General features: G+C 44.2%; 1 protein-coding gene across 1 annotated transcript in view; it reads left to right on the forward strand.

Moving 5' to 3' along the window:
- LOC147630770 (calmodulin-binding receptor-like cytoplasmic kinase 2) overlaps nucleotides 1–23084 on the forward strand; it is a 44701-nt gene extending 21617 nt beyond the window's left edge. Inside the window, exons 4-8 of the mRNA XM_086810751.1 lie at nucleotides 5445–5698; nucleotides 5956–6124; nucleotides 6228–6317; nucleotides 9494–9792; nucleotides 22304–23084. Of these exons, the coding sequence (XP_086666877.1) occupies nucleotides 5445–5698; nucleotides 5956–6124; nucleotides 6228–6317; nucleotides 9494–9792; nucleotides 22304–22636 (1145 nt within the window). The 3' untranslated portion in view covers nucleotides 22637–23084. The remainder of the gene's footprint in view (nucleotides 1–5444; nucleotides 5699–5955; nucleotides 6125–6227; nucleotides 6318–9493; nucleotides 9793–22303) is intronic.
- Nucleotides 23085–23373: the final 289 nt, after the last annotated feature.

Here is a 23373-nt window from a genome sequence, read left to right on the forward strand (position 1 = left end):
CCACATGTCCTTCCTATAGTCTCAGCTTGCATGTAACCTCCAGAAAACTAAAACCTGTTCACATGAATCTAGAGACACGCTTTCCACCTGAAACCAAAGACCTGTATCTGATAAACCATAGACCTGTATCCATAAACCATAGGCCTATTTCCTCGATACCAAAGTCCTGTTTCTTCTCGAAAAACCAATGCCCTGTTTCCATGACACATAAACCCACATATGCACCATCCAATCACGGTGCCAAAAACCTAGAGAGAGAAAGATAGAGGACGTGTCAAGCAATCCCTGAATACACATAGGTCCAAGTCGAAGAGCAACACACATCTCTTCCAAGAACATCATCCTGTGCATATGTAGCTTGATCCTCTGCATCCTATTCTCATAAACAAAACCTGCATGCGAAGAGAGAGAGAGAGACCCCTTGGCTGTTAGCCCCTCGGTGCCTCCTTCAGCTCGCCTTCTTCCAAGAGAGAGAGAGAGTCGTGCTGCCTTCTTCCAAGAGAGAGATAGAGTCGTGCTGTCCAATCCTACAGTTGCCTTGAGATGTCTCTGTTGGCTGCTTCCACACATGCAACCTGCTTGCATCTGCCTGGCTTCCGTTGCTAGCTGCAGCCCATATGCGCAGCCACTTGGTCTTCCACAGGTGCAGCCTCTACCTGAAACCTGCCTGGCTGCCCGACTGACAGCAGCCCCTACGCACAGCCACCTAGTCGCCTTTTGTTGGCAGTAGCCCATGCGCAGCCACCTGGTCACCTGCCTGGTTGCCCAACTGGATGCAGTCCGTACGTATGCACAGCCATACCCGGTTGTAGCCCATGCGCAGCAGCGCCTGCCTGGAGCCCATGCATAACAACACCTGTCTGGAGCCCAGGCGCAGCAGCCTGTCTGGAGCCCATGCATAGCAGCACCTGCCGTAGACCATGCGCACAGCAGCCTATAATAGCCCATGCGCAGCAGCACCCGCAACAGCAGCCCATGCCCAGCAGCACCTGGCAGCAGCCTGTAGCTCATGCGCAGCAGCAACACCCGCTGCCTGTAGCTCTTTGTGCCTCAGCTTGGTAGCCGCCTGGTCACCCGCTAGGTATCCCATGTGTCACCAGCCTGGACATTTTCCAGTATGAAAGGGGTCTGGTGGATTCAGGATGCCTAAATATTTTTAAAGTACAAGCTTTGGGAATGGGGGATTATCCTAGAATACAAAGGACCACGCTCCTAAAATTTAGGAGAGTTGCTATTTTTGGCCATACTCTGATGGAAATTTTGTTCGCGTCATTACATCTGGAATTGACCAGATACCAAGAGTTGGCAAAGTGCCTATGACAGAATGTCTACCAGTTGGAATATTTTTAGAGATAAAGTTTATGGAAGGACCCATCTCTTAGATTGGGACATCTGGCAAGAAAGTGGACCAAAGTGAGACAAGTGGCCTAACACTTGTTAGAAAGTGGATCAAAGTGAGACAAGTGGCCTCACACTTGTCACTTCAGCTATTGTGTGGCTCTCCACTTGTCATTGTAGCCTTCTCTTGCCATTTTAGCTCATGGGAGGCCCAAATCTATAAATTGGAGCCCTCTCTCTTCATTAATAGAGGCTCTCTTGCTGCACACTAGCCTCTACCACCGTTACAGGCTGCCCTAATGATGGCTACTCTCTTTCTCTCTCTCTTGAAGGCTGCCCATGAAGAATACCGGTTGTTGGGGACTGTTTTGGAGGCTTCCATCGCGAAGAAATATTGAAGGCAAGCCTCAAGGGTATTTAATCATTTATTATGATTTCTAGCCATTGTACTTGTTGTACCAATCTTTGTACCTAATGTACCAGCCATTGTATTGGTTGTGCCAGTCCTTGTACTTGTTGTACTTGCTATACTAGCCATCATATTGATTGTACCAGCCACTGTATCTGGTGTATCCAATCACTGTACCGGTTGTACCAACTTCTGTACTTATTGTACCAGCCATTGTACCTGTTGTACTAGTCACTGTACATGTTGTGCCAACATTTGTACTTGTTGTACATGCTGCACCAGCCACTATACCAGTTGTACTAGCCATTGTACCTGCTGTACGGGCTGAATGGAGAGTTGTACTTACTGTACTAGCTCTATTGCATGAAGACCTGTGGGAAGAATCAGTACCCACACGGAGGTATATGGATTATGTTGTTGGCTCGGCATTTCTACAGCCTATGTTCCGGCTCAGTTGCCTTTTGTTGGGCTGTGTTATGGCATTTGTATATAGGTAATCCGGCATCTCCCGTGGGGAGAGTAAGGCCCTCAAAGCTTGTACATGATATTATTCTCCTTGGGTAATAAAATACTCCAAGGGGGGGGGGGGGGGGGGGGGGGGGTCGGTCCATTCCGGCCTCTATGCGGTGTCACACGTGCAAGCTCCATTTTCAGCATTTGTGGATGTTTTGTCCATCTTTTATGTTTTATGCAAAGTGATGATGGATATGTGTTAAGGCTGTGGCCATGTTAAAATGTTTTAATATGCATTGATGGTATCAACAAGTGTGTCAAAGGCCCTAGTCTCCCGGGCACCCGCGAGTTACATTGGTATTAGGGCATAGGCTTTCTTGGAAGCGGAGGCTTCTTTCTATCAATAAGGAAGAGAAAAGATCTCGAGTGGGGACCACACTTACCATCATTGCTATTAAGCATGGCCAGCCACTTCAGAGCCTATGAAGCAAGAGCATGAGCAATAGACAGCTTGGTCTAAGGATTTATGAATTCACAAAATTTATCTTGGAAGTATGGAGTTGGCTTTATTTACACACGTTTAGCACTCTTTCCTTATGGATATTGTGGATTATATTATCAAGCTTACAGGCAAGCTATATGGAGATATATCTCAGGATATCTTAAGGATATGGTGACGAGATATTTCTTTTGGCTTCATGATCAACCTGGCAAAGAAAAGCTAAGTATACTTTGAGTTTGTAAAGTTGGTGCTTTTGCTATTTACTATGAAGTGTTTTTGATGTTCACTAATCCTTGTATAGCCATGCAAGGAGAAAGGTGGTGTTGTTTGCCTTGAGATGGTTTTAGGGAAACATTGTTTATGGCTCCCTTTATTGGGATGGATTATATCTATGGAGATTTCTTTCTTGGACAAGATTTATATAGATATTGGGCTTCACAAGCAATTTCTATGGACGAATCTGTCCGAGTTTATAGAGAAGAAATCTTTGGATATCTCATGGATATGATGCTTTTATGGATAAAGTCCACCTCTACTCCAAGGTGTGTGGTTAGCACGAAGTATGTGGTAAGAGTTATGGTATACAGGTCTATGGATTCCTGGACTTCTTTTCTAGGGATTTGGATCCATTCTCAGGTTTATGGATTATGTTTATGACTCCCTTTTATTAGGATGGATTATTCTTTATAGCTCCCTTTATTTGGGATGCATTGGACTTATGAAACTCATTGTTCACATACCCTGTGTAGTGTTCTCTTGTCTTACATGCTCTCTTAAAGATTGTTTCTACCATGTGTGGGTGGAACAATAGAGAGCAGATGGAAGGGAACATGGGCACTTCAGAGGGTAGTGTCGAGCACAACATACCATGTGTAGTGTTCTCTCGTCCTACGTGCTCTCTTGAAGATTGTTTCTACCATATCTGGGTGGAACGATAGAGAGGAGATGAAAGGGAACATGGACACTTGAGAGGGTAGTGTGAGTTGGTGGCCGAAATGCCTATGTGTAGCAGAAATGCTTATGGAACACCAGGTTATCTATGCCTGCGAGTGATTGTTTTATCTTGTTACTTGAGCCCACCTCTCATCCAAGGTGTGTGGTCAGAGTACCAACACGGAGTGCAAGTGGTAAAGTGGACATGACGCTTGGTTGGCACGGGACTTATGTCTATGCCAAGGGTCATGTGGACCGATGCCTTGTTGACAGGAGACTTATTTAGTTTCACCCATTTCTTTGGGACATGGATTCTATAGTTATATTGGATTTTTGAGACTGTCTCGTCTCGCCCACTTGATGGGACATGATTATATTTTGAATATATGGCTTAAAGATTAAAGTTGCGGACAACTTTTAAGAAGCTGGGAAGGATGTCACCAGCCTGGACATTTTCCAGTATGAAAGGGATCTAGTGGACTCCAGGATGCCTAAATGTTTGGAAAGTACAAGCTTTGGGAATGGGGGATTATCCTAGAATACAAAGAACCACACTCCTAAAATTTAGGAGAGTTGCTATTTTTGGTCCGACTACGATGGAAATTCTGTTCGCGTCATTACATTTGGAATTGAGCAGATACCAAGAGTTGGCAAAGTGCCTATGACAGAATGTCTACCAGTTGGAATATTTTTAGAGATAAAGTTTATGGAAGGACCCATCTCTTAGATTGGGACATCTGGCAAGAAAGTGGACCAAAGTGAGACAAGTGGCCTGACACTTGTTAGAAAGTGGATCAAAGTGAGACAAGTGGCCTCACACTTGTCACTTCAGCTATTGTGTGGTTCTCCACTTGTCATTGTAGCCTTCTCTTGCCATTTTAGCTCATGGGAGGCCCAAATCTATAAATTGGAGCCCTCTCTCTTCATTAATAGAGGCTCTCTTGCTGCACACTAGCCTCTACCACCGTTACAGGCTGCCCTACAGCCTTTTCGAAGGCCTGTTACATGGAGTGTCCATGGCAAAAGGTGGACCCTATTATGGAAACTGCTTTCAAGGTTGGGTCCAGTACTCGTACTTTTGGATTTGAGCTGTACATTCCATACGTACGTAGCGAACCATTCGATCATTTTTCTTTTTTCATCCTTCCTCTTACTTGCGTACATTACACACAATACGTATGAATAGTACGTTCAAATCATGTGCACTTTTTTTCATTTATTAAAATACCCGTTGTTTGGGTCACGATCTTATCGAGCATCCTTTGCTACATTTTTAAGAGCCCATAACGACCTTAATGAAGAAAGGGGGAAAAAATGGGGAAAAAGGGCCAAAATCAAGAAAAAAAGAAATCAGCTTACACACACACACACACACACACACACACACACACACAAATTCAAGAATCAAATTCCATCATGATTATCTCTCTATTTCTCCTACACACAGTACCCACAATCTCTCTCTCTCTCTCTCTCTCTCTCTCCCCCCCCCCCTCTCTCTCTCTCACACACACACACACATACACTTTCCGCATTCAATGTTGAAATTTCCCCAATTTATGAATGAATATGATGTTTGCTAAAGATGAATACAGGTTTAGTTTGAATTGATAATCAAGTGATTGGGAGTGCAGTGTATTTTTTTCAGACTCTTTTCAGCTCTGAATAATTTAACTTCATCAAGTACACATTTTTTAGTATAAACAAATCTTGTCGTACTTTAACTACTTTTACTTGGAGAGCGTACCGTACCACGTACCATACTCGTACCGTATGTATGGACCTACCTTGCAATGATTTTCTTTGCAGGCACTTCCACAACAGTTTCTTTGAATGAAAGCTCGGTGGGTGGCTCTTTCTCTGCTAGCTCAAGGACGTATAGCTCCTCTTCAAATAAACCTCTACAAAAAAGGCAAGGAGGCCAAACCTTCACCTTAGCTGAACTCAGTAAAGCTACAAGAAAGTTTTCTCCCACATGCAAGATCGGGCAAGGAGGGTTTGGTGCTGTTTACAAAGGGAAGCTTCCAGATGGCACGCTTGTAGCCATCAAACGAGCCAAAAAGGTACTTATTTACCATACACTTGGTTCTATTTTTTCTGTTCATTAGGTGGGATATTGCCTCGTTTTGTGACATTTTAGGCTGGTTACAAACAAAGCACCATCCAAGCTGGCGGACAGGTATGGACTGGAAATCTTGCCTGCTCAATTCCTCTTGGGCAATCTGGAGTGTTCTGTGACTAGCCTTAGTATTGATCATAGGATGTTGACCTACTCAAACAGGTGCATAACTTTGACTAATCAAAACAGATGTTTTGACAGAAAGTGTACGAGGCCCGTCTTTCCAACGAGTTTGAAACAGAGGTTGAAATGCTTCTGAGCATCGATCATCTGAATCTTGTGAAGATTATTGGCTACTTGGAGGAGAATGATGAGCGCATTTTAATTGTTGAGTATGTACCAAATGGCAATTTGCGTGAGCACTTAGATGGTGAGACAATGTGCCAACTTTCTGATGGTGTTTGCTAGGGTTTTCTATTATGTTAGATCTTTTTCATCATGAGTACAAAGAACTAAAATAGTTCAATTTGCAGGTGTACATGGAGTTCTGCTAGACCTTGCCACACGCCTAGATATATGCATTGATGTCGCCCATGCCCTTACATACCTTCACATGTATGCTGGTAAGGCTGCAAAAACTGAGTGAATGCTTGATCTTGAATTTGTGATACGGTCTTACTTATGTTTACCTTTGACAAACGCTAACTTTGAACTTTACTAGGAAGTGGTAAAGACAAGGAGAATCTGAGATGGCAAGGTTATTGTGATTGTGGTCATCACCTTCTCAGCCCAGATTCGTGATCACAATAATTCACAACACAAAATGGTACTTATGAGGCAGTCCTGTTTCTTTTGTCATGGGGTCCATTCAATGACACACTTTCCCTTGTGATCCAGCTGGCCCTTGGCTGTGCCTTGGGTGCCTGGCTGGATCTGTTTTGGCCAGCCCACACTGATAGACTCAGTAGGTGCAACCGATTCTTGTTCAGCATGTGGTGTCCACTTCTTTCCAAAAGTAGGCACCACTGGTGGGAGGGACTCTTTTCACCACACTAGAAGGGAAGTAGCCCTTTATAGAGGCAGTGAGCCATGAAGTGTCCTTCACTTTATTGAGGTAGCCCTTTATAGAGGCAGCCAGCCATGAAGTGTCCATCACTTTTAGCAAGTGAGATTCGAGAGCTTTATGACCTAGTACTTCACTACATTTCAGGGGGATGCAGCCAACCTTGAGTTCTCTCGGTCCAAATGGGTGAAGGGTTGGCAATGGATAAATAGGCTGTGGATAGAGGGGCCACAGAAAGCCTTCCACTAGGTACTACTACCTTAGGTCATGTACATGTGGTCCTCTCTCCATCTTATGTCCAAGGTAGTGTGATCTATATCTAGCGTTTGCAATCATCTTGGAGAGTATTGTAGAGATTTGGTGATTGCTTGATTTCAGCCCTTGTCACAGAGCTAAGACTTGTCCATTTCAAAAGAGGGCCATTAGACATAGATTTGACAAGAGATTAGTCTTGAGATTTGTGGATTTGCTAGAGCTTAGTCTTGAGAGCAACAAGATCAGTTGTTAAGATTGCAATGCTTGGTCCTTGCCATGGCTGGGAGAAGCGAGGCGCCCCAGACACGTAGAGCGTATATTGCAGATAGATCCATTGTTGTGTATCCAATAGCTCTAGATTTCTACAACCCGGCTCCTCTCACAAAGAGGAGCTGGGTGGATTGCAATGTTAAACATAATATATAATGCAGGTGAGTCCTTTTGGGAGGGAGGGTGAATAACTTTTTTTCTCTTTACGCTTGATCCTTGGCATGGCTGGGAGTAGTGAGGTGTCCCAGACATGCAGAGCGTATATTGCATATGGATCCATTGTTGTGTATCAAGTAGCTCTAGATTTGTACACCCAGCTCCTCCTTGTGAAACCCCACTTAGTAGCTAGAGGTGGAGCTTAGCGGAGGATGATTCATGTCCATCTATTAGTTATTGCACAGCCCCATTCAGGACTTTGGAGTTTGAGAGACGCCTTATATGCACTGCAAAAAGGCAAATTTCTAGAAATAGTAGCCTTATTTTTTTGTTGTTTGCATATGTGGTCATTGTCGATTGAGACAAGTGGGTTTGGAGAAGCTTTCCCTTGGAGTAGGGTACGGGTTGGATAAACATCACACTTTTCAGCAACATGCTCCAATATTGCAGAGCATCCACAAGAAACTGCCTAATGGGAGCTCCGTCAGGCTTGATTTGGCCTCTAGGGTGGTCGTGGTTAATCGAGTTCTCCTTGCCGCTGCTTGGAACCTTCATGTTGGTGCTTTTCATTTCTTCTGTAGGAGGCTGGTCCACAGTTTTTTCTGGTCAGGGCAGGATGGTTCCTTTGATACTATAGGCCAAGAATGGCTTGGGAGGCTACGATCCATCCAACCTTGAGGTCTCTTTAGAGATAATTTACCTGGATATACCTAGTAGAGCTTTGTTAAGTAAACCCATCACGTGGGGCCTCCTCCTCAGACCTCATTGTGATTAACTCATGGATACTTGTGGAGGCATGCATTAGGATGATGCGACTCCTATCTCATTATTGGCATCTATTGTTTGAGCTGGCTGTGTCTCAGGCTTGACATAGAGGCTTCCATCCAATCAAGGAGAGGTTGCGAGGCAGCCTAACATGTGGATTGACTCCATTTATGATGAAATGGATGCCCTCTTGAATCTCTACTGGGAGACCCGTTTGGACACTTAACCTGAATCCTTTGGAGACTCGCCATATTTCTAGAGAGATGGAATTTTTCTTATGGAGGAAGAGGTTGTAGAGTCTTTGCGATAGTTGGAAGGTGAGTCATTTCTGTTGGCTGATATCCGTGGTGGCTTTTGTATCAACCAGTGGGGATCCATTTGTGGTGCCACCTGACTTCCCTATACGCACAGCTCCGATTGAGACTGTAAAACACTAAATTAGGTGACCCTTGAGTCTCAAAGAACATGGCAGACAATTGTGCATCTCATCAATTGATCAGTGAACACCCATGCATAATTTACTTGGGTGTCATTGCGTGGCTTGTAGAGTCTGTACTTCAGGTAATCTATAAGGGCATTCCGTCACATTATGCTCTTCATGCTATTTGTGATGTGGTTCATATTACCACCCTTGCACAAATATCACTCTCTTTTACTTAGTGGTCAGCTTGCAAAGCAATTCGCGATTTAATAACGTCAGATGTTGAATATCAATGCTTCAACCTCTACTACTTGTGTTTTGTTTTCATCTACTCTGATCACTTGGCATTATAAGCTTTCTGACTGTCTGGGCTAAGAAGAGTCATCCCTTATTAATATGTATTTTGTGCGTTTCTAGGATCAAAGATGACTCTTTTTCTTTTGTTTTCATCTACTCTGATCACTTGGCATTATAAGCTTTCTGGCTGTCTGGGCTAAGAAGAGTCATCCTTTATTAATATGTATGTACTTGTCGTCCTTTATTAATATGTATGTACTTGTCGGATGAATTGCTGTTTTTTTGGTCATGCATTTGTGAGGAGTGGGGGGATTGGGTTAGTCAAAGGTGGTTTTGTCAAATGTGTCAGCCATCAAGGGCTGTGTTTCTATGTTTTCTTAATGTCACATTTAATATTGCATGTGCTTTGTTGTAAATGATGGGCCAGAAGTTGTTTGTCTTTTTTGGTATTAATAGTATTCTCCTTTGAATGTTGATGGCAGGATGCCGTTTGCAAATTTGTGATAATTTGCAACTTGTTTTAACAAAATTTGATGAGCCAACTGAGATTCTTTTGCATGTGATCTATACAGGAAAACCTATTATACATCGAGATGTCAAACCTTCCAACATTCTTTTGACTGAGAAATTCAGGGCCAAGGTTGCAGATTTTGGTTATTCAAGGATGGGCCCTCTAGAGATGGGAGAGACTCATGTGTCGACTCAAGTCAAAGGAACTGCTGGGTATTTGGATCCTGAATATTTGAAGAAATTCCAATTAACTGAAAAGAGTGATGTATACTCTTTTGGTATAGTTCTAGTGGAGATCATAACTGGAAGGAAACCGATCGATGAAAAAAAGGATATGAAGGAGAGGATTTCTATAAGATGGGTGAGTTTTGAGAGAGAGAGAGAGAGAGAGAGAGAGAGAGAGAGAGATGCCCAAATGCCTCGTAATACAACCTCTAGGGACCAGTCTTCCTTGCCATCCCAAGGCAGCCAAATCCGATTCTGTGCAACTAAGCAAGGTGGACTTCTCAATGTTAATGCACAAACCCGAAGTGTGAGTGAACAGATCCCAAGTCTCCATAGCGCAAGCAACATTCCTTTTGTCAGCCCTCAAGAATGCCGTGTAATACAACCTCTAGGGACCAGTCTTCCTTGCCATCCCAAGGCAGCCAAATCCGATTCTGTGCAACCAAGCAAGGCGGACTTCTCAATGTTAATGCACAAATCCGAAGCGTAAGTGAACAGATCCCAAGTCTTTACAGCGCAAGCAACATTCCTTTTGTCAGCCCTTAAGAATCTGAAAGAGTCATCCGCAAGGGCCTGACCCACCAACTGTTGACCACTCGGCAGATGCAGACCCACAATTTGGCCATCTTTAGCCATCTTATCTAGGAAGGAAAGTATGGGGCGTCACAAATACGGAAGCGTGTTCACAGAAAACCTTATCCCATACATAACATCATAGCATTTGACAACATCATCATCATACTTTGATACCATTGAAACAACAATATGAAAACCTGCACAAAAACGCAGCACTAGGGGCTGAAGTTGGGCCAGCCTGCCCCCCCTCCCCCCCCTTGAGGTATCTTTATTACCAACAGAGTGTTCCAGGACAAGAGAACGGATGCCAGAGAGTAAACACTCTTCAAACTGGCACCAAATACATCCAGAATACGATAAAAACAAATCAAACAATTGCCTGAGTCCTCAAACTTGAGCTTCCAAGAGTTCCTCGGGCACAGCCACACTCTAGTACGTGATCACACCCTCTAGCAGTAGTGCTGTCCCGAATAACCAGCCATGAAAACCTTGGCTCTGGCCACCCGAAGGTTCCACCCTTAGAGCCACAGGCTTCTCATAGGTTTAGAGACTGTTTGCCTTCAAATATGTCACAAAGAACGTTGCTGAATTGGTTTGAACAGCACTGTTTGCAGCCCACAAACATGTTGTACACGTCACCCAAAGAGATGATACGGGTGCCCTGTTGTTTGCCTTGAATCCTGAGCCTTCGGAGCATGAAAACTCAGCCTAGAAACCTGATGTACAACAGTCGACCAGTCTTGTACACCCCCCCCCCTTCCCCCCGCCCCTCCGCCTTGAGGTATCTTTATTACCAACACAGTGTTCCAAGACAAGAGAACGGATGCCAGAGATTAAACACTCTTCAAACTGGCACCAGATACATCCAGAATACGATAAAAACAAATCAAACAATTGCTTGAGTCCTCAAACTCGAGCCTTCAAGAGTTCCTTAAGCATAGCCACACTCTAGTACGTGATCACACCCTCTATTAGTAGTGCTGTCCCGAATAACCAGCCATGAAAACCTTGGCTCTGGCCACTCGAAGGTTCCACCCTTAGAGGCACAGGCTTCTCATAGGTTTAGAGACTGTTTGCCTTCAAATCTGTCGTGAAGAACGTTGCTGAATTGGTCTGAAAAGCACTGTTTTCAGCCCACAAACATGTTGTACAGGTCACCCAAAGAGATGATACGGGTGCCCTGTTGTTTGTCTTGAATCCTGAGCCTTCGGAGCATGAAAACTCAGCCTAGAAATCTGATGTACAACAGTCGACCAGCCTTGTACAGAGGCCAAAAGATGTACAACAGTCGACCAGCCTTGTACAGAGGCCAAAAGTGGTCGACCAGCCTTGTACAGAGGCCAAAAGTGGTCGCTTGCTTCAAGGGAGAGAGAAGAATTGCTTTTTCTTGTAGCAGCCATGGAGGCAAGCAACCAGCTATATAGCAGTCTTGTCCATAGTTGACCAGCTCTCCCAAGTTCTTTTGCATGCTCCACTCACAACTGTCTCAAGCCCAGGATGTTCCACCACCAAAAACAGTTGGAAAGAGGGGCCGAGCTGATTTTGGCCCTTACTCCCCAGAATAGCAACTCATGGAGCTTTTTTGGCTAGAAGGGCTGCCCACTTTGAGTAATGGTCAAGTTTTATTAAAATTTGGTCCTTTTGATGTGAACACTTTTAAAATTGTCCTCCCAAACTTAAGTGTATATGAACACTTTATAATTTGTCCACCCAAATTTAAGTGTATGTGAACACCTGCACTCATAAACCTTAGTATAATAAAATATAAGTTGTAAATTGAGTTTGGGGTCACTTATCACCTGCAAAACACATAAGACTACCGCCTTAGTCCCAAATAGGTGTGCACACACGCGTCCATAGGGTTTCCCGGCATCCTCGGAGCCCATGGACACTCACAAGCAGAAATACCAGGCATTGTCCAGGCAGTCAAGACAAGTCATTCATGCATGTCAAAACACACACAAATGCTTTATGTATTATATTCTGGATTCCATCTCTGAACTTATTCATCTTGTACCAAACTCTTCTCGGGCATCGCCCATACAGGTATAAAGAATGCTCACCAAGGTATCCACCCTTCCATGAGACTTCATGAGCATGCCAGGAGCTCTCACCAAGGTATCCACCCTTTCATGAAGCCCTTCCACATGTATTGAGTCATGCCAGGAACTCATACCAGTATATCAATCCTTCCATGGAGCCCTTCCACATGTAACCAATCATGCCAGGAGCTCACACCAAGATCTCAATCCTTCCATGGAGTCCTTCCACATGTACTAAACCATGCTTGGAACACACACCAAGGTCTATACCTACCCTTTCATGGTGTTCCTCCACATGTGTATAGTCAAAAATATGACATCTCCCCAGCTTCTCATCAGTTGTCTGCAACTGCAATGTGGCTAAATAAACCTGTAGAAGATCCGAATAATCCTTGAAGTAGTCTTCATCTACCCATTTCGCATCCAAAGCGGGGTAGTTCTTAAACTTCACAAGGAACCTGCAGATAAGCCTACCACCAATAGCTTTCCGTTACTTATGAAACACAATATGTTCCGGTTGAAGCACTTCTTCAAGCTCACCAATTTCAAGATGGTCTTCAATAACTGGCTCAAGCGGCTCAAGACCCACATATTTCTTGAGGAGACTAATATGAAAAGCATTATGTATGCGCCAATGTTTAGGCAAAGTAAGCTTGAAAGCCACCTCATGAATCCGTGCCAATACCTGGAATGGCCCATAGTACTTGGGAGACAACTTTAGACACTTGCTTTTCTTGCCAGGTTATTTTCGAAGGTGTGCCTTCTCAAACTTGAGAAGCACCCAATCACCCTCTTTGAAATCCACTTGTCTGCAATGTTTATCTGCAGCTTTCTTATGTTTTTCTTGAGTTCGTTGTATGGTTGTCCATACCTGTGAGAAAGCTGTATCCAGATCTCTAACATACTTAGCCGTAGCGATTTCATCGTTCGTTCGAAGGATAGGTGGAAGCACCACCTTGCCATAAACAATCTCAAAGGGTGCTTTCCCAGTCGAGATGTGCACTGTATTGTTATAAGCAAACTCCACAAGAGGCAAGTACTTCTCCCAATCTGATTTTTGCTCATCCACATAGCATTTGAGCAAATCAAGTACAGCTGAATTTGCAATTTCACTCTGCCATCCATCTGGGGATGATAAGCTGATGAAAAATTCAGCTTTGTGCCCATATTATCAAATAAAGGCCGCCAAAACAAACTGGATCCCGATCTCCCACAATAGTCTTAGGCATACCATGATGCTTGAAAATTTGGGCCAAGAATATTCGCACCATGTGCTTAGGCTTAATATTCTTTCGCACAAGAATGAAATGAGCTTGCTTGCTAAACCTGTCAACTATGGTCTATATGGCTTCATTCCCCTATTGCGTTTTTGGCAAATCCATGGATATGGAGTTCCATGGTTGATCCGGAATAGGCAACGGTTGAAGCAAGCCAAATGCCTTATGCATGTCAAACTTCACCTTTTGACAAACCATACATTCGCGCACATAAACATCTATGTCTTTGCGCATGTTTGGCTAGAAAAAGTACCTCTCCAAAGTCTGTGTAGTCGCAAGAATTCCTCTATGCCTTGCATACGGTGGTGCATGGCATTCATCCATCACCTTAACCCGTAAATCCTTATGCACACATAAGCGATTTTGCATCATCAAATATCCATCCCGTATGTAGTAGTTCAGGGCTGAAATGCCCTGTTGTAAATCAGCCCATACAAGCTGAAAATCATTTGCATCATACGAATTTCACATATTGGAAAGATCCTGATGATAGGCAACAGTGACAGCATGTATCTGTGGCCTTCTAGAAAGAGCATCTATCACTACATTCTTTTTACCAAGTGTATGGAAAATCTGAAAATGAAACATAGAGAGGAAATTTGCCCATCTTATATGCTTCTCTGATAATTTAGTTTTCGTCAAAAAGTATAGCAAACTCTGGTCATCCGTTTTGACAACAAATTCAGCCCCAAGAAGATAATGCATACAGTAAGGGCATGAATCACTGCCAATAGCTGTTTTTCATAAACCTGTAAGTGGAGCTTTGCATGTTGAAGACGCCTGCTCTCAAAAGCTATGGCTTGTCCTTCTTGATTCAAAACAGCTCCAATGTTGTCCCCACATGCATCACACTCAACTGAGAAGGGTTCATGTAAATCCGGAATCATCAATACCGGTCCTGATATGATACAAGCTTTCACCTTATGGAAAGCTTCCTTCTCTACATCATTCCACATAAAGACAGCTTTCTTCTTAGTGAGATCATGCAAAGGTGAGGCAATCTCAGAGAAGTGTTTGATGAACCTCCTATAATATGCACATAATCCAAGAAAGCTTCTAACTTGGTGAACCGACTTCAACTCTAGCCAATCGTGAATAGCTTATATTTTGCTTGGATCCATGCGTACGCCATCCTTGGATACAATATGGCCCGCAAAATTATTGCAGAAGTGGGTATTCATCAGGATTCAGGGTAAGACAAGAATTGTTGCATCATGGTGGGAGATTTTGAATGGGGCACAGATGGTCAGGGTGCCTGCTTCTGAGTTGCTTTCACATTTGCTGATCTCTTGGCAAGATGTCTTATCGCATACTCATTGGAATCCACCACAGAATAGGCTTCATGCAAACTCCTTGCAGAGAGCCTTCTGTTACCACATGGGTTGTGACTTGGCCAAGGAGGGATGATTTCCGTAAGCAGTTGAATCGTATGGCTAGGTTGCGCTTGGTGCTGGTGGCTAATGCATTGATACCGAGGCGGTTTTCTCTTTTCGTCGGATTCGTCAGCATTTCAGGGTTCCCTAGTATTATAGTTTACTGTGGAGTGTGATTAAGGAGAAATTAGATTCGTTTGGGAATATTTTGGCCTTCAAGGCTGCTACACCATGGGCTGATGGATGCTTAAAAAGCCTGGGGATCTTATGCTAGTGTCTGCTAACCAAGTCTACCATTTATTGGTTGAGGATAAGAGGAGGGTTACTGAAAAAGCCAACATAGTCTGGTGGGTAGGTCGAAGACGCTGGTGGTGGAAGCATACATTGATGGGTGCTTGGCGTTCCAAGATCCCTTTTCAATTTGTTTGGCTGGTGTTGGTGGCAGGTTTGCCTATAGGGGATCAATTGTGCAGGAGGAAGCTTGCAGAGCAGACCTTCGTGTATTCTTCACCACTTGCCCAAAGAATAGCCGCCATTTATTTATGCATTACCTGGTTGCTAAACGTGTTTGGGATTTTGTTTCCCGAGCTTGGTGGTCCATTGCACACACATGTTTCGGTCAAGGATTGGGTTTTCGGCAATCTTCCGGGTGCAATAGTGGAGGCTACACTTGTGGATTTGTTTCATTTCTTTAGGTGGATTGACTTGTGGCACATATGGCTCACCCGAAATGCATTCATCTTTGATGGCCAGTCGGGTATACAGGGCCATATTGGACGAATTTGGGGCTTGCTTTTGTGGCAGCTTTTGGCCATGGCTTCTGTGCAGGTGATAGGCAGAGAGTTGGCCGCTTCTTGGATTCAAATCGTCCGCATAGTTCCATTGCGTGCATAGTTGATAGAGGGTTTTTTCCCGGCGCCATTGTCACTGCTCTCGAGAAAATGTATCAATTGTCTGGACCGTCTGCTATTCTTTTTTTTTTTCAATTGGCCTTTGGCCCAAGAACTTCCCATAGTTACCAAATTTCACCATCCGTAGACAGCCGCCTGTAGGCACTTATTTATCCACCTGTAGGCGATGCCGCTGAGGAAGCACCAAGGGGGGTTTTGAACCCAGAACCTCTTGGTCCTAGGCAAACACCTTCACCACTTGAGCTATCACCTCATTGGTGACTGTCTACTATTTTTGTCTCCCCTCCCTCTTTTTCTGAGTTTGTTTGTGTTCTAGCCCAGCTGTTGGCCATGAGGCCTGTGTACATTACCTGGGCATAATATTACATTCTTACTTTTACGAAAAAAGAGAGAGAGAGAGAGATGCCCTCTAGAGATGGGAGAGACTCATGTGTTGAAGGAACTGTTGGGTATTTGGATCCTGAATATTTGAAGAAACTCTAATTTACTGAAAAGAGTGATGTATACGCTTAAGAAAAGAAAGAAAGTCATATTAAACGTATTCAAAAGACCATAAGGTCTATGAGAAAGATGAAAAAGGCAAAATAATGTTGCCTAGGTAAAGCCCCAAGGCTTTGGGCCTAGGGGCATGTATCTGGTGTGTCCATGCCACCATCCACATCTACATCTATGAGGTGAGACACATCCACGAGGGGGGAGAAAGGAAGGGGGGGGGGGGGGACTGCTCAAGTATGTCCCGTATTTGGAGTTTCTGTGCCGAGGGTCTGCAACCTGGGTGGGCCTAGACATTGGGCCCGTCGGATCTGGCATGCTCTCAGTCTCTCTTAATGGTGAACCCTCACTGATGGGTGTTTTGGGTAAGGTGTTGGCGGGTCTCCTGCTCAGGGGTATGACATCTGGTCACCTTGGGGGTTGTTTGGGCAAAGACTGTGAGCTTTGTGACGTGTCCTGTTCTAGTCTATGTGCCTTGACTAATCTCTCTGTGGTGACGCATCTCCAACAGAGATAGGCCTAGGCAATGTTGATCCTCGTAATCCATCACCTTGGAGAGTGGCCCAAATCCCTCGTTGAATAGGCAATGGTATTGGCCCCAAAATGCATACGAAGCATTCGAAGCTTTGACTTTTTGGAGTAGTTGTCCCCTCCACAAACGGCATCAAACTGTTCGACAAAAGATAGAGCTTTTTGGGTGTCCCGTCTTCCATAAAAAACATCAAACTTGACGCTCTTCTCTCTCGGCTTGAAGTCCATCTTGCAGGTTGATGTAGGATCCTTTGCCTTTCTTTCCTTTACCTGTCTCGAAGAAGCTGCATTTGAGAAAGTACGCCTAGGGATAGCTTCCTTGTTTCCTCCACGAGAAATAGACCGAGTAGCTCTAGATCCTTATGCAATGGTGACTCCTTTGGCCCGAAGACAAGCTTTGGCAGCTTCTATTGCTTCGGCTTCGGTGGCTTGATCCTTGATGAAGTATTCAAACATCCGAGTCCTTCTATGGTCATGTTCCTTCTTGGCTTTCCAAGCAAGGAATTCTTCGTTTTGGAGAAACTGTCTGAACTGCTGAAAATCTTGGTACTTTGTCGATGTCATGGCCGTGGTTTCATGAGAAATAGATTGTCGGCCTTGGTTCCCATCTTGAAGTCCTATATTGGCCTCATAGTTGTTCCCTTCATTAGGTCCTTGGTCTCCCTCTGCTCTTGACATTGCTTGTCACCCCAAGAAAGATTTCCTCAAGAGAAATCCTTGCTCTGATACCACTGTAAGCCCAGCGGGGCGTGCCATGACAGATTCTACCACGTATCCAAGAGATATAAATAAAGAGAGATAAGATAGAGAGAAAACGGATGACCCACAAGAATATCTCACCGGGCTAGTATCAATATCCAAAATTTGAATCAAATCCCAAGTCTCAATGACGTCTAGAAGTATACTCAATGCCCAAATTGTAGTAAAACCTCAGAAAAGCTCCTCAAAAAAGTGAACACCAAAATGGCGGTGGAAGTCTTATCCCAGATGACGGATATATGGACCTGTTTGTAAATCTTTTGCTGGAAACCTGGAGAAGGCACGAGCAACGCTGGTGGCGGCTGAGGGCGGCACTAGCGGTTGAAGTTGGCGCTACTGCTGGTGGCATTGGCAGTGCTACATGCAAAGTTGGTTGGGTAGAGGAGCTGGGCGGCGCAGGCAGCTAAACGGGGTGGCGCACGCAGAGCTGATCAACAGTGGCACTAGCGGCAATAGGAGCTGGCGCAGACCGCTATCCGGTAGAGGCGAGTGGAGGAAGATGATGGTGATGATCTCCTTGTTCTCCAAAAACTTGATACCCAAACAAGAGGGCTCTACCTTCTTTCATACTTGGGGAGGGCCTTGCTTTTTGCCAAAAGCTATACTTTTTGCTTTGCTTTGTATTTTAATAATCATAAAATATTACTTATCTTTTGCCAAAGTTCTTGATTATTGCTTTTCTAGCTTCAGGGCCTTGCTTTTTGTCCCTAGAGTTGCTTTTTGGAAAAGTGGCTTTTAGCTTTTTGATCCGGCTCAGTCTCCTCTTTTCAATGGTGCCCTTGGCTTGTGGTCAACTCAATTTGACTTTTTTTATTTTTGACCAAAACTAGTGCTTTTTCTTGTGCCAATATAATAGACCATGTTCCCATGCTTTCATCAACACGTCTAGTGTCGCGGCATGTGTTCCATCATGTGAAAAGAGCTAGGAGGGCCAAATAGTTACAATCTCCATCCAAGATTATACAAAAGCCTTAGATTTCTTGATTATGGATCTAGATAGGGTTGATTTTATTCTAGGAAAGGAATGGTTTTACAACCATGAATGTTCATGTCGATTGGAAGGGTCATACATTCTCCTTTGTTATGGAGAGTCTCCCTATTTGTCTGCAGAGTGATTTTGCGGTCCCACCCTCTACTTTTGTAAATTCAGTAGAACTTCATAATATGATTGGAAATTCAGATTATGAGGTGTATCAGTGTGTTCTTGATCCCCTTTCATCAAATGTTAATTGTAGTTTGAATTCGGTTAAGCCGGATGCATGGGAGACTCAAGCTTTTTTTTAATGGGAAAAAGATCCTTCTATTAAGTACCAAGAAAACAATCAAAATGGCTAAGTTCAAATCCATCCCCAAAGGGGAAATGCCAGTCAAGATGAACAAACGGGATGCACTTTTCCTTCAGTTGGCCGCTCTAGGAGGAGAAGGCTATCTCAAACAATGCGGGGTTGGGGGGGGGGGGGGTTGGGTTGACCACACAGGCAATCTGTGATGCCAAACGGCTCGCCACCACTATCTGTAAGGAAGGGACCGTGCCGCCAGATCTTGAGGAAGGCCTCCGGACACTTCCTCATGCGGTCTAAGCCGCCTTGAAGCTACCCCCACTGACCACGAAGGGTGTGAATGATATTACATTTCTTAGCACTAATCTTTCTACATAGCGTTTCTCTTAGAGCATGGGCTGGCCAAGAGATCCTCAATGCGTTGAGATTTGACATCTTCATTTCTCAAACATCTTTTGTATTTGATGTAAAGTTGTAACACTCTTTTCTTGTATATAGTAAAGGTCAATAGTTTAGAACTCTTGTGTGTGTTGTAGGTGTGATTCCACCACACTTTTCTATCTCTAAAAACCCTAGCACATAAGCACAAGTGTTGTACAATTTGTATTAGAGCCTATAGAACTTGCAAATTTTTCTAGCTTCCGTGTGCATTGACTACTTGGATAGAGTAGAACCCCTAGGTTCTAAGAGTGTGCGCAAGTGCGGGTTTGGAAAAAGAGACTATTTGGGTTTGTCATGGTATTGCTAGTAGTGTACCTGTGCTTCCTTGCCACACGCACCCTTCCTCAATGTTGAAGTGTTGTATCCTTGCGATTATTCTTTATCCTTGGTTTTGGGCAACTTGTTATAGATCTGCATAGCTTGTAGATTTACTTCACGATCTCAAAGTAAGCATGGAGGTGTATATTTTTCACTCTTTCTCCCAATCTGGCAATTATCATTCTACACCTGGAGAGGTTGAATGGTGAGGTTAATGGGTGATACTGGAAAGCCGCTCGCTCATTTGTGACAAAAGGTTGGATGCCACTGTTGCCGACTTCGCTGTGCGCTTGATTGAGCCTTGGCCTTCCATCTAGCGAGTTGGTGTCGTGACGTGGGGCACGAGGGAGGTGTGAGACCTTGGTGATCCCTTTGAGCCTTGAGGTTGCTTGGCAGTGGTGCCAAGGGAGTTCATATGTTGCTCTCTTCGGGTTTTCGCACCGAGGGTGGCTCTCGATGGAAAGGGGAGATGGGTAAGGTACCATACATGGACTCGGTATTGCCTCTTGAAGCATGGTGCTAGGGGGATCGGAAGTGCTTGGGGATCTTCCGAATTCTTCGGGGGTGTGGTATTGGCTTTTGAGTGGAGGCGGTAGCGATTGCTCTCCATTCCAACTTTCTTTTGGGGTGGCATTGGAGACACAACTTGGTCTCTGATCCATCTTTGGTTTGGACTTGATGGAATCTTTGGCTTGGTTGTAACTTGTGGAGGATTGTGGTGAGGGATTCTTTGACCTCAGGAACTATATTTTGGGGTTTATTTCAAAGGAGCCTAGAGCTTCTAGTAGCTGTCTCAAGATCCAACGGCGTGTTGGATGCTTGGATAGAAGTCTGGTTCGGGGCTGCTGCTTAACTTTCTTGAGCTTGGAGGTTGTGGCATTGACGGCTTGGTTTTTGAGACCCAAACAAAAGGGTTCCCTTCATAGTAGCCTTGAGCTACTAACAACTTTGTGGGGGTCTAGCAGGATTTGGGGTTGTGGGTAAAGCTTTATTACTTGGCGCTCCCACTCGGTGTACTTATGCTTGTGGACAAGCTTCTGGTTAAATGGTGGCTGCCAATTTTTTCTTGGGCATCATAGACTCCTTGGCTAGCCAGAGTGCTCTTGGGTATCCACCCTTGCTTGGAGACCTCCCTGAGGGGTTGTTGAGGTTGATCCTTCGGAGGGAGACCTCATCTCTGTTGGTGAGCTTTGGGATCACCTTATTGGTTTGAAAGGCATGTCGACGAGGTGAGGCAAGAGGAGTGTTGAGTTTGAGGAGTTACCTGAGTTGATGGCAAGTATTTGGAAGACTCGGCTTTGGATGTTGAAAGGTTTGGGGTGCCCTTGTCTACCAAAGGTACGGCAACGATTCTATCAGGGAGATTAATGTGGATCTCTTTCGCTAACTAATTTTTGCCGTAATCCATTACCTTCCGAGGATAATTCTTTCTTCCATTGTGCTTGCTGGTGTCACGTAAAACTTGCAATACATAGGCTTAGTTCCAATGAAAAAATCAGATTTAAAACAAGCAACAGTGATAGATTGGCAATTGTTTATTGTGGTGAGGGTAGCTATTGAAGGAATTAGGGGTGGGTGGTCTACTGAGTGGTCGTCTCCCAAGACAAGAAGTTGTGAATAGCTCCATTGTCAACCAAGCTAACCACACAGCTATGTGGTCTTTCTGAGGAATCTACAGCTCGAGACGAGCAGATTTCATCATTGCTCTGTATTAGCGGCACCATGAAGGTAGGCTATGAGTACCATACGGCCTCTTGTTTTTTGCCAGGCAATCGTCTCAAGACATGCCTTGCGTGTTTCGTTATTCTGCCTTTTCTCATTCTTTTTCTTATGGATTTGATAGAGCATGTCTTGGATGAGAGATCCATAGTAGCATTTCAGTTTGCTACCATTGAAGTATCCTTCCATCTCATCTCCATCCAAGGTCTCTATCTTCATTACACCTTGAGGAGCAATATTTGTGACCTGGTAGCACCTAGGCCTTGGTACTTGAGTTGTGCTTGTTGTTCTTGGAACTGTACATGAGTACCATGTCACCTTCCTTCATGCATTTGTCTTTGAGTTGGTTGTCAAACCACTCTTTGCACCGTAGTTTTTCAGCCATCAATCCGTAAGTGGTTCTGAAAATGGTATGCGAGATATTTCAAGTGTCAGAGTTGCTTGTGGAGAAGTTCTTTGGGGGTGGGCCTCAACCCAAGTGTTGAGTGGTCTTGTGGTCTACCTACTGCCCTTTGCATTGCCTTCCCACAAGAACTAAAGAAGTAAGGAGTGTTTGGGTGGTGTCTTCCTGCATGCATCTCACTTTTGCAAGGGTTGCATTCTATTCTCCAAAAGCGTTTGCAAGTAGAGAGCCACACACCTTTTGTGCTCATATGCAATGTTGTGTAGAAAAATGAACCTCTGTCTGGATTGGCAATGACAGGGTCCTCGAATCTCTTAGTGTGCTTATAGAGTATAGGACAGTCCTTCCTCTCCACCTCTTTTGTGTTGCATACCATATGCATATCTGGAGCTCCGTGTGCTTCCTTTTGAGTGCAACTCTCAATATGTTTCTATGTGCAAACTTACGTGGTGACCGCAGTTGGAGAGAGAGAGAGAGAGAGAGAGAGAGAGAGAGAGAACCTTTCGTGATTATGGTTGTTTTCAGGCATTTAGGAAGTTCCTTGATGGAAAGGTCATTGAGATTCTTGATCCAAGACTAGAAAAATCATACGCCTCCTGTATGGTGGTAGAAAGAATCTCAGAGCTTGCCTTTCAATGTGCAGCTCCGACAAAGCAAGATAGGCCTTGCATGAAGAAAGTTGCAGAGGTTCTTTGGAACATTCGAAAAGACTACCAAAATCTTTTGCTGGAGACTAGATGTGCAAGCTTATCAGAAACAAGGAGGAACTCCTTGGGTAGATCATCACAAGAGCAGAAGATGAAGAGCTCTAACAGCTTGGACAACAATGAAAGGGTGGCAGGCAGCCAAAGTCTATGAGGCTTCAAGCTTGCTTTTATTTTCAATGGGCTTTGACAACACAAAGTTGATTGTTGACGGGTTTTGGCCCACCTGCTGTGATCCACATGGCTTGACAATGCCATTCTAGTCTCATGTTTCCTGAACACTCTCCTGAGATTCTGAATTCGGAGAGGCAGCACATGGTGGAAATTGATACAAATGGTTAAGGTGCTGTGTCTCCAAAGTTGAAGGAGAGTCAACATTGTATCTAAGAGTGTCAAGCCTTCTCTATTGATGGGAAGATTTATTTTTGCCCACATATGCTATGGAAAACACAGCTGGGGATTGTACCAATACTTCTGCCAATGCAGGTTGATAAAGTATGTACGTGGACATGCAGGGTAATTAAACCATGTGGATGTAGCTGGAAAATATATGCTGCTGGCTCACTTGACGATTACATTAAAGTAATCTTTTCATCCCCCTCTATCTATCTGAACATACATACATTCATACATGCACATAGACATAGATAGGCGTAGACATATATTTAGGTGGTGGTAATGCATGTAATGTATATTAACACATACATATAGGCGTGATGCACGTGTATGTATGTATGCACGAGCGTATACATATAAGTATACATGTAACACATACATATGCTTGCATATGCACAGGGGATATCAACCGTTTCTGACTTGATCGGAAGATCGAGATAAGAACTGGGTAGTAAAGTTTTTTGTTGGATGGGTGTATGCTCCTGGATAGTAAAA

The sequence above is a fragment of the Cibotium barometz genome, chromosome 16, assembly GCF_041138505.1.
Source record: "Cibotium barometz isolate CiBa-2024 chromosome 16, ASM4113850v1, whole genome shotgun sequence".
NCBI classification, from domain to species: Eukaryota; Viridiplantae; Streptophyta; class Polypodiopsida; order Cyatheales; family Cibotiaceae; genus Cibotium; species Cibotium barometz.